Source organism: Protobothrops mucrosquamatus, unplaced genomic scaffold (assembly GCF_001527695.2).
Source record: "Protobothrops mucrosquamatus isolate PMUCROS unplaced genomic scaffold, P.Mucros_1.0 scaffold289, whole genome shotgun sequence".
Classification (NCBI taxonomy): Eukaryota; Metazoa; Chordata; class Lepidosauria; order Squamata; family Viperidae; genus Protobothrops; species Protobothrops mucrosquamatus.
In genome coordinates, this window is record NW_015386633.1 from 218,816 (window position 1) to 230,898 (window position 12,083).

The 12,083-nt window shown below is 36.1% G+C and overlaps 1 protein-coding gene across 2 annotated transcripts in view; it reads left to right on the forward strand.

Moving 5' to 3' along the window:
• The first annotated feature begins 2,372 nt into the window (after window positions 1–2,372).
• Window positions 2,373–12,083, forward strand: part of GRIP1 (glutamate receptor interacting protein 1) — a 370,480-nt gene continuing 360,769 nt past the window's right edge. For both annotated transcript variants that reach the window (XM_029283947.1, XM_029283946.1), the window contains exon 1: window positions 2,373–2,631. In XM_029283947.1, coding sequence (XP_029139780.1) covers window positions 2,499–2,631 — 133 coding nt within the window. In that variant the 5' untranslated portion in view covers window positions 2,373–2,498. The remainder of the gene's footprint in view (window positions 2,632–12,083) is intronic.

The following is a 12,083-nucleotide window of genomic DNA, read 5'->3' on the forward strand; positions in this document are numbered from 1 at the left end:
GAATACTGCATCCAGTTTTGGTCACCACGATGTAAAAAAGATGTTGAGACTCTAGAAAGAGTACAGAGAAGAGCAACAAAGATGATTAGGGGACTGGAGGCTAAAGCATATAAGGAACGGCTGCTGGAATTGGGTATGTCTAGTTTGATGAAGAGAAGGACGAGGGGTGACATGATAGCAGTGTTCCAATATCTCAGGGGCTGCCACAAAGAAGAGGGAGTGAAGCTATTTTCCAAAGCACCTGAAGGCAGGACAAGAAGCAATGGATGGAAACTAATTAAGGAGAGAAGCAACCTAGAACTAAGGAGAAACTTCTTGACAGTTAGAACAATTAACCAGTGGAACAACCTGCCTCCAGAAGCGGTGAATGCTCCAACACTGGAAGTTTTTAAGAAGAGACTTGACAGCCATTTGTCTGAAATGATATAGGGTTTCCTGCCTGAGCAGGGGGTTGGACTGGATGACCTCCAAGGTCCCTTCCAACTTTATTATTATTATTATTATTATTATTATTATTATTATTATTATTATTATTATTATTATTATTATTATTATTATTAAGAAAGGGGAAGAAGTAAGGTTGGGGAAAAGCGTAATGGAGGAAAATTGCTGAAATAAGAAGAGAAGAGTAGCCTATGGGAGACAGGGCATCTGTAGAAGCTGGGAAGGTGTCATTTGCTTTCCTCTGAGGCATTCTGGCTTCTCTGGTTGCCCCTAGTAGATTCAAGCCGTGGTGTCCGATGGCTGTGGTTACTCTTATAAAATGGAACAGATTTTAGAATGGCCTTTTTAATCTCTGCAGCAATGGTTGGAGCCTCCCAGAGGGGAAAGTAAAAAGATTTCCTGAAACAAGGTTTGGGTATCCTTTGCCATAGGAGGAAGGTTAGGAGTCTCAAAGTGCCTGAAGAACCTTGCAATCTGTCCAGAGTTCTCACTATACATGGCCAGCTGGATAACTATAAGAAACTTCCTAGCAGAGAGTGAGTACAATAACACTCTCTTATTTATTTTCCACAACAATTTGTGTTCATTGCCATGCTTTGACTTTATGGTGAGAAGGGATAGGAAGATAGTAAATAAAAACTACCATGAGTCAGTGTGGTAACCTGATTTCTCATATTGTCTAAAATAATTTGATAAGGTAATTGACATTATGCTGTACCACACTTGCAATGTGCTGGTATCTCTATTCTAGTCCTGAATTGGAAGTAGTCTTTGCCAGTCACATCTACTAACTACTTATACTCCATGAATTAGTCTTAAGCCTTTCCATGATGACGAGCACCACCTATTTTGTTAGTAATTTTCATAATTTAATATATATTGTGTGAAACGCTTCCCTTTTTTTGCCCTGAATTAGTTGTATTGCAAAAGATTTAATAATGGTACTGTATGTATACCATTTATACTGTATGTATACCATTTATGGTATTTAGCTATGTTTTAAAGTTAGGCTTATGGTAGCTTTTTTCAATAAAAGTTGGTCTGATTTTGTTAGAAATTCCATCTTTATCTTCAAGAGTGCTTGTGAATTAAGATTCATGGAAATAGAAAGCATTGAAAATTTTTCAGGCTTTAAAAGAGGTTTCAACGAATAACTTCATAGCACATGCTTTTTTTTTAAGTTTTGAAACTAGGGAAAAGATTTTTAAATAAGTAACTTAAATCAACTGAGGCATATTTAGTTCTAGTTTCCTTTGATAATTTCTTTAAGCCTCCTTGAATTCATAAGAATAGAGATCTATATATTGTAATATTTGTTCACATAATGATTGGGGTGTATCAGTGCCAAGTGTGTATTTTTTTTTATTTAAAAAGCGTCTGCCTAGCTTTCTTCTTGCTGCTCCAATTAACACATTCAGTGCATGCTTGCCATTGAGTGGTCTGTGTATATGGGTTAAACCACTTTGTTATTTGTTCAGATTGCATTGTTTTGTAGCAGGAATGAGCTGTGCATTGTTTATTCCGTAAATCAAGTAAGGAAAAGAAGAAAGCGAATAAAAATAAATGGAATTTTAAGTGATTAGAGGTTGTATGATTATAAATAACAAGGAGTAATTATTATGTTGGAGAAAACCTCTTGTGTTTTCAGATGTGGTTCAGTCCATTGAGTAGCGTTTATCTCCTCCCCTCTGGCCCCACTTCAAATGATGGAGACAGAGAATAGTGAAATTCTAGTGCTAGGATTCCTCTTGCTGTCAGATCCACTTTATTTCATTTATTAAAGTGTTCTTGCCATGAAGATCCTATCTTTTCAGCTTATGTTTCTTCTTTTTAAGAATTTGTTTTAAGGTGTAGAGATAATACCTTTGATTATTTTAATGCAGAGTCAGATGAAGGTAAAGCAGTGTCCTTTTATTGCTAGAGCTGAAGCTGGATTTGAATGGTATCAAGCTGGCTGGTCCAATTCTTTTGCCACCAGCTGTTTGTGAAGTGTAGCTCTGGGCAATAGCAACAAAAGATACACGGACCGGAGCCTGTGGGCTGGTGAATGAGAGATGGAGCGTTTCTTGGGGTTGGTCAAGCAGATAAGGAGATCGAGGAGAAGAAAAGGCAAAAAGTACCGTCCGGAGGAGGATTATCATGAGGGCTATGAGGATGTATATTATTATGCCTCAGAGCACTTTCCAAGTAAGGACTGTACAAATGTTTTACTTCTGTTACTATGACAAAGGGGGTTACTATTGTTTTCAGCTTTAAAAAAGGCATTGCAGCCTGTTTTTCTTTTTAGATGTATTGAAGGTGGTGGGGTTTTCTGTGTAAGGCTGCTATATTGTATGAATGAAAGGAAAGCTCTGAAGAAAGGATTAATATTTCAAGTGCAGTTAATTGATTTCTATTGTGCAAGACTTTTATTAAATCACTCTAGTGCTTAAAACTCACACTGCAGACGATTTACAACCGTACACTTGTGTGCCTGTGTGTTTGCTTCAGGGCTCTGTCTATATACAGTATTATAAGGAGATATCATTTTAAAACACTCTGAAAATGGGCTTGCTTATACACAGATAAAGGTTGAAGTTAAAAATAAAACTGAATACAAGTCAGCCTTTTAACATTTTTTTAATATTTGCTTAATTTTTTCAATAGAAAGTAAAGCTAGTTTATTTTTTCAGGTGTTCATAGCATTGTTAGAGAATGAAAGAACTATCCTGTTAATTTATTCTGCAGCCATGTGCCTGCAACTGCATTTTATAAAAATTGGGAGCCGTACATCAGTATTTGAAGCTAGAACATACAGTTATTCATAATATTCTTTGTGCCTGCATATTCTCTGAGCTCATGTTTTGTCTTGTATGTATTCGAATAGATTTAAAATGCCCACAAATTCCTACAGGAACAATGGACAAGGGAGCCACACATAGGCTTGTCTGAATTTATTGTGCTATGCTTAAGCTAAAGAAATTGACAATATGAGCAGCCATAAACTTACAGGTGTATAGGAAGGACCATCTTTGCAATCAACAGTTTCTGTTCTGTTTATTCATAAGCATAACACATTTTTTAAAATATGCATAACACATTTAAAAAAAATGTGTATATCAGTCTATGCTTTTTATTCATAAATATAATGATGTATAGTTGGCTTATAGTCTACTTTGCTGTGTGTTGCAGTTTATCTCCTTTTCCGGGAGGAGGAAGAAACAGAAGTTTTGCAGTTTTGGAAAAGCACATTGCTGCAATCATGTGGCAATGCTAGATTTACCAACAGTACAGTTTTTGATTTAGAATTGTCATTTAAAAAAAAAAGTTGGTTGCATTGTATTTGCCTAGTCTGTTACTCCTACATATAAAGTAATGAATTCATGACAGGATTAATAGTATAATAGTGTACTTACCAGGTAATCAACATGAATATACTATGAAAGTGATTAAAATGGTAATTTGTGTAACTTCTGTTCTTGTACAATTTTAGAGTCTGCAACGATTTAAACAAGGTTTCCATTTATCTTGGAAAATATGCATTACAAATCAAAAGAAACAAGTAGGTCACTTAATTCCATCAAAACAGTTGTTTTCTGAACAACTTTATTTTGCAAGAATCTCTCCATTTAGAATGAACTGATAGATTCTTCTCCATAATATTTCATGGTATGAATATAGTAATTCCAAGGTGGATTTGTTACCGATCAATTTGCCTTTCAAAAGAAATCAAGAAAATAAAAAAAAGCCTTCGCTATTAGTACTTTATCATACTACCATCAGTTACATAGCTGTTTTAATTTGGTTTATAACATTTACAGATTGCAAATGAATTTTTGTTTTGAAGTTGGGAAAAACTGTTTAATAAACAAAACTGATTTTAGTAGGGTTCAATTATAAATATATGATTATTCATGTTATCTTAGTAATATTTATAGAATATTTCATAACTGCCAAAATATTTGAATGTTTTTTCATATGTTTCCTGGTACTCTGTTGAGTATTGGAATACATAGTTACTACTGTATAGAGATGTCATCTCTCATACTTGACTTCTTTATACAGTAGTTAAATTAAAGTAATTTCTTTCTAAGTATGGTACAATTGTTATTATTTTATGTTGTGGGGAAGAAGCCTGACTCTGATTTATAGAAGAGATGAGATTTTTTTTTAAAAAAATAACAATATCCATTACCTTTATATTCATTTTAAAGTGTGAGTCTTTCTGTCTTCTATCCTATTGGAAATCTACCAATTAATTTGACTTACTCCCCTTCCCACTGCAGGCATCTGAAAGTATCTGCAGGTATCTAAAAGTGTCTCTGGGTATCAACCCTCCCAAGTTAAACCAGGCAAGGAAATAGGACTAGGTGAACTAATTCTGCTTTATTGTAAGTTAACATTAGCAAAATCTTGCAAGTCTGAAAGTACAACCTTCCCGCCCAAAACAAACAAAGGTTTAAAACATATTGTCTGGGAACACATGGAACTAACTTAGGTAGGAGTGTGTTAAATAAAACAAAAGAAATTTGTTAAACAATTTCAAACAGTCTTTCAAATTGGATATTTTTCAAGTTTAAATGGAATTTTCCAGCCTTACTGTCCCAACATTATCAAAATAATTTTAAACCTGTAATTACTCAAATTTGAAATGCTTTGCATACCACTATTTGTAAATATAAAGAGCACTTAAAACAATGAACGTAGTTTGTTGCTATGCTGAGAAGTTGCAGTGGGAAACCGCTGCCCAAGCCTTTTTGATCATGGAGAGTATCCAAGTTTTATTGCTTAGAAAAAGAAAAGGAACACATTTCATTACATTTCATACCCTGCTACAGTTCTGTAAGTGAGATTGAAAGTGAACCAAATTATATATAATTATATATATGAGTGCAATCTTGTTTTTGTGGGGTCCTGGTGCTCTCTAAACCTTGTGGTTTCCTGGGAGATGTTTCATTATAAAACTAGGTAACATCATCAATCTTGTTTTTCTTAATGCACAGATAAACCTGCAGCTTTTGTATAAAATGTCATGACTCTGGCAACTTAATTTTCAACAATCAGAATAATAGGAATACATTGTTATATATAATGTTATTAAAAGTTTTAAAAACAAACATTAAAAACAGATACCAAGGAAGAAAAAAGGAAAAGGAATCAATAAGAGAAGGAAAATGCAAGAAAAAAAGAAAATGTAAAGGAAAAATAGAAAAGAAAGGAAAAAGATAAAGAAATGGCTTTCAATCTCCTTTACAGCAGTTATAACTATAATTTATGAGTTTACCTCTTTCTCTAAAGTTACATCCTGAGCCTATTCTTTATATAATTATCCAATATAATCACAGAAACCATAAATCATACATTTTTTTTGTTTTATGCAAAAAGTCCATAAGCGGTATAAAAAGAATGCATTTGAATAGACGCTGCTTTACCTTAGTCTGTGGCAGATCATATATTATTATTCTCTGTGTCTGTATACCCAACTTATATGGGTAATAGGAGTACATGAGAAGATTTTTAGCAAATTACACTTTCAAATAGAAAATGTACCTAATTACAATAGCTTAACTTATATACTAATATGTAGTTATGACTAACTACACTAAGTTACATCACTTAGTATTTTGGACATATTTCACGTTTGTGAAATGAATCACATTTCCATTCAGTATGCAATTGCCCTAAGTCAGGTTTCTACATAGTCCAGTTATGGAGCTTCCATTTGTAATAATTTAGGTAAAAGTTACAGAATCACAGAATTTGTGGGAACCTTGAAGATATTCTATGCATCTAATGAAGTGTGCTTCACCCCATGAAAACCTATGCCTTTTAATAAAATTAGTTAGTTGAAAAATGTGCTACTAGTCTCTGGCTGATTTCTTGCCAAGGGCAGGAATCGTCATTGTATTCCAGACAAACCTTTGGCTGAAAATCTACAGTGACAGAGCAGTCATGATTCCAGATGACTGGTTGTTACACTGCCTAATTGTTCTCATGGTTGGGATATTCCTTCTTATTTCCAAGATTGAAATTCCTTCTAAACTACAATACTTGTGATTAAAAATTAATAAATGAGACAGTAAGAAAGGCAGTGATTATATGAACTTATGCTCTATTCAGATGGATCCGTAACTGGCTGACCGGCCGTACTCAGTGTGTGGTCCTCAATGGAATCGCATCTACATGGAGGGAAGTGTGTAGTGGGGTGCCCCAGGGCTCTGTTCTGGGCCCAGTGCTCTTCAACATCCTCGTCAACGATTTGGACGAGGGGATAGATGGGGAACTCATCAAATTTGCAGATGACACCAAGCTGGCAGGAAGACAGGCTTAAAATACAAAAGGATCTTGCCACACTTGAATACTGGGCGCTATCTAACAAAATGAAATTCAATGGTGAAAAGAGTAAGGTTCTACATTTAGGCAATAAAAACCAAATGTACAGGTATAGTATAGGGGGTACCTTGCTCAATAATAGTAACTGTGAGAGGGATCTTGGAGTCCTACTGGAAAATCACTTAAATATGAGCCAGCAGTGTGCTGCAGCTGCCAAAAAAGCCAACAGAGTGCTAGGCTGCATTAACAGAGGGATAGAATCAAGATCACATGAAGTGTAAATACCACTTTACAATGCCTTGGTAAGGCCACACTTGGAATACTGCATCCAGTTTTGGTCACCATGATATAAAAAAGATGTTGAGACTCTAGAAAGAGTACAGAGAAGAGCAACAAAGATGATTAGGGGACTGGAGGCTAAAACATATAAGGAACAGTTGCTGGAATTGGGTATGTCTAGTTTAACGAAGAGAAGGACGAGGGGTGACATGATAGCAGTGTTCCAATATCTCAGGGGCTGCCACAAAGAAGAGGGAGTCAAGTTATTCTCCAAAGCGCCGGAAGGCAGGACAAGAAGCAACGGATGGAAACTAATCAAGGAAAGAAGCAACCTAGAACTAAGGAGAAATTTCCTAACAGTTAGAACAATTAATCAGTGGAACAACCTGCCTCCAGAAGCGGTGAATGCTCCAACACTGGAAGTTTTTAAGAAGAGACTGGACATCCATTTGTCTGAAACGGTATAGGGTTTCCTGCCTGAGCAGGGGGTTGGACTAGATGACCTCCAAAGTCCCTTCCAACATTATTGTTGTTGTTGTTGTTGTTATTGTTATTTATTTATCTAATATATTTACATCTCAGCCTTCGCCATGTTAATCTTGCAACAATCCTGAGTGCATATTCCAAAGTCACCCATTGTGCTTTGTAGATATGTAAGAAGTTAATCAAGTTCTTTGTAATTTATAAACACTCAATTGATGTTTGTATTTGCAGTGAACATGAATAATTGATTGAATTTGACATTTATATAATGAAATGCTGTAAATAATCATAGGCTCAGAAATTAAATATTTGAAAGAACCATTCACAATGTAATCATATAGCTGTTGATGCTTACTTAGAATTTTTGTTTCAATTTTCTGTCAATCCACTGGATATAAGATTGCAGTTTCATTCTAAGTCATTGCCCAGATTTAATGGAAGCTCCTGTACTCAGAGAAAGCCAGTGGGTTTGAATCTTGGTAAATAATCTGGTGGGGTGGTTGAAATATATCTTTTAGATTATGCACAAAAAATAACAGAGCAACTGTTGTTATAGCACACAGCAGAACAAAGGAAAAAGCCTTTGCAGACTGCTATATTTTACAATATTCCTGAAGCTATTTCACAATGTGTGGGAAACATTTAATTTTCATATTAATTATGATAAATAATGCCTGCACTGTTGTGAGTAAAGGATCAAAGAAACTTTCTCAGAGTCATGAACATTTGCTAGAATTTTAAATGAAAACTCAAATATAGACTCTGATTTCTAAACAGAAATCTGCCTTAAACTTTGATATTTTCATGTAGAAATGTATTTTTCTTTATTTGAAAAAAAAAAATCCAAGTATCAAGATCAGTGGTATGGACTACAGTTCAGAATCAGAGGTTAGGTAAGACAGTATCATGGGAGAAGAAACTACTCATCATTTCAAAGGTAGAATTGACAAAGGAAGAAAATAACAGCAATAGCACTTATATACCACTTCAGGTGCTTTACAGCCCTCTCTAAGCAGTTTACAGAGTCAGCATATTGCCCCCAACAATCTGGGTTATCATTTTACTGATCTTGGAAGGATGGAAGGCTGAGTCAACCGTGAGCCAGTCAAGACCTAACTCCTAGCAGTGGGAAAAGTCAGACTGCAATACTTTATTCTAACCATTGCGCCAACACATCTCAAAATAATGCTTTCTTTTGTTCTCTTAGTTTTTTAGAACAGAATTCCCCAATCTTTCTGGCTTTGCAGACTGGCGGGGGGAGGAGATGGGTCTGTGCAAGCAGTGGGCATGTGTGCACATGTGCAGCCCCATTTGTGCGAGCATCAGGCATGCCTGCCTGCCACTCGTGCAAATGAATTGACTGCACATGCACTTGCCCCCTGCTCACACAAGTGGGGATGCACATGCGCTTGCCCATCACTTCCGCAGCTTGGTTCCGAACAGCTAAAGGCCCGGTAGTGGGCCGCGGTGGGGGTTGGGGTTTTAGAAACTTCTAACAATATGTAAATTAGCAATATTGTCTATTATTATTAAAGGTGGATGCTCAAAGTTATAAATACCAGCTGAAATGTTGACAGTTCTATTTAGCTCTCCTGCAATTGGAAGGATGAAATTAATAATTATCACCAAATGGTCTAAGTTTGACAGCACTTTATACAATGAGACATAATAACTGAACCAAAACAGCAGCTTTGAATTTCTCAACTATGCTTAAAAGGTAGAGTCAGTTGTTTTGAATTCTGACTACATACATGTTGAATGATAGTGAAGGACATTTATGTCTCAGCTGTTCCTCATATACTTATTAGTAAGGTGTTTAATATAATTATTGAGAAGGGAATGTAAATTACCAAAAAAGGGCACAATATTACCGTTAAGTTATGTTAAATTTTTCAGAGATGTCCATTAATGTGCAACAGTATCATAGAGTAAACAAAGCAAAATATTTGAGTGTTATTAAAAGGGATCTCTGGACAGGAGATATTCTAATGTTTAGATGTTGCATTAGTGCAGATATGCTAAATATCCAAGAGTTTTCTAGAACTTGCAGGACAATATCTTTTTCTTGTCAAAGGCTAATAGATGTATACACATTTCAGTATCTATATATATAATATTTTCTCAGTAAAAAAGCTTTTGTGGGTGGGGAGAGAAGGATAGTGACCTTAAAAGTACCTGCATTTTGCAATTTTCTAAACCTCTGGGTTCAAGAGCTATTGTGAATAAAAAACAATATCTCAAAGCAGTTTCCAACTTCATCTTTAAAAGTTTGATTCTGTAGATATTATTATCTAAGCAAAGAAAGAAAATAATGCAGAATTCCTTGTCCATACCAAACTGCCAAATATTTGGGGTTTTGATGGCAATACATAAGATACATATGAGGAAATTTATGAGAGTTAATAAAAAGGGATATAGTTCTAGTATCTAGCAAATGACTTTTTATAAAAGGAAGAAACTTAGGCAACATTCACTAGGAATGTCTAACAAATGTTAGAGGTATCTGGATCTAATTCACCTAGCACTGAATTGTTAAAACTCTTCCTGGGTACTCCTTCAAGCTTCAGAGTTGAACTCACAGGAATCAGTGCTTGTCCATGCAAAATTATCCCCTTTATCTAAAAAATGTAGAAAATGTACTGGGAAAATGTACAGAGGTAGGTGGGGTGGAGGATGGCAGGCAGGAGTCAGATCAGAAATTACAACATACAGAAACTTAAACATACAAAGTAATAATAATAATAATAATAATAATAATAATAATAATAATAATAATAATAATAATAATAATAATAATAATAATAATAATAATAATAATAATAATAATAATAATAATAAAGTTGGAAGGGAGGTCATCTAGTCCAATCCCCTGCTCAGGCAGGAAACCCTATACCATTTTGGACAAATGGCTGTCCAGTTTCTTCTTAAAAACTTCCACTGTTGGTGCATTCACCGCTTCTGGAGGCAGGTTGTTCCACTGGTTAATTGTTCTAACTGTCAGGAAGTTTCTCGTTAGTTCTAGGTTGCTTCTCTCTTTCGTTAGCTTCCACCTGTTGCTCCTTGTCCTGCCTTCAGGCGCTTTGGAAAATAGCTTGACTCCCTCTTCTTTGTGGCAGCCCCTGAGATATTGGAACACTGCTATCATGTCCCCCTCGTCCTTCTCTTTGTTAAACTAGACGTATCCAATTCCAGCAACCGTTCATGATATGTTTTAGCCTCCAGTCCCCTAATCATCTTTGTTGCTCTTCTCTGTACTCTTTCTAGAGTCTCAACATCTTTTTTACATCGTGGTGACCAAAACTGGATGCAGTATTCCAAGTGTGGCATTGTAAAGTGGTATTAATACTTCACGTGATCTTGATTCTATCCCTCTGTTAATGCAGCCTAGCACTGTGTTGGCTTTTTTGGCAGCTGCAGCACACTGCTGGCTCATATTTAAATGATTGGCCACTAGGACTCCGAGATCCCTCTCACAGTTACTACTATTGAGCAAGGTACCCCCTATACTATACCTGTACATTTGGTTTTTCTTGCCTAAATGTAGAATCTTACTTTTTTCACCATTGAATTTCATTTTGTTAGATAGCGACCAGTGTTCAAGTCTGTCCAGATCCTCCTGTATCCTAAGCCTGTCTTCTGGAGTGTTGGCTATTCCTGCCAGCTTGGTATCGTCTGCAAATTTGATGAGTTCCCCATCTATCCCCTCGTCCAGATCGTTGATGAAGATGTTGAAGAGCACTGAGCCCAGAATAGAGCCCTGGGGCACCCCACTACACACTTCCCTCCATGTAGATGCGGTTCCATTGAGGACCACACGCTGAGTACGGCCGGTCAGCCAGCTACGAATCCATCTGGTGGTGATGCTGTCTAACCCGCATTTTTCTGTCTTCTCAAGTAGTAAGTTGTGGTCTACTTTGTCAAATGCCTTACTGAAGTCCAAGTAAATTATATCCACAGCATTCCTCTGGTCCACTAATTTTGTCACTTGGTCAAAGAATGCAATAAGATTTGTCTGGCATGATCTGTTTTTGACAAACCCGTGTTGATTTTTAGTAATGACTTTGTTTGCCTGTAGGTGTTCACTGATTCATTGTTTGATTATCTTTTCCAGAATCTTCCCAGGTATTGAGGTCAGGCTGATAGGTCTGTAATTTCTTGGGTCCTTTTTCCCCCCTTTTTTGAAGATGGGAACTACATCAGCTCTTTTCCAGTCCTCTGGTAATTCCCCAGTGCTCCAGGATCTCTGAAAAATATAGTTCAGTGGTTCTGAGATTACATCTGCCAGTTCCTTGAGAACCTTGGGATGTAATCCATCTGGTCCTGGTGATTTGAACTCGTCTAGGCTGGACAGGTGTTCACTTATTTATTTTTTATTTTATTTATATTTGGATTTATATCCCGCCCTTCTCCCGTAGGACTCAGGGCGGCTGACAATCTATTTAAAATACATACAAAACAATACAAATTTAAAATTAATTAAAAGGAATATTTAAATATTTGTCGAATTTAAAATATAATTAAAACCCCCCTAAAAATTACCCTAGGCCAGTCCTGCAAGCTGGAAT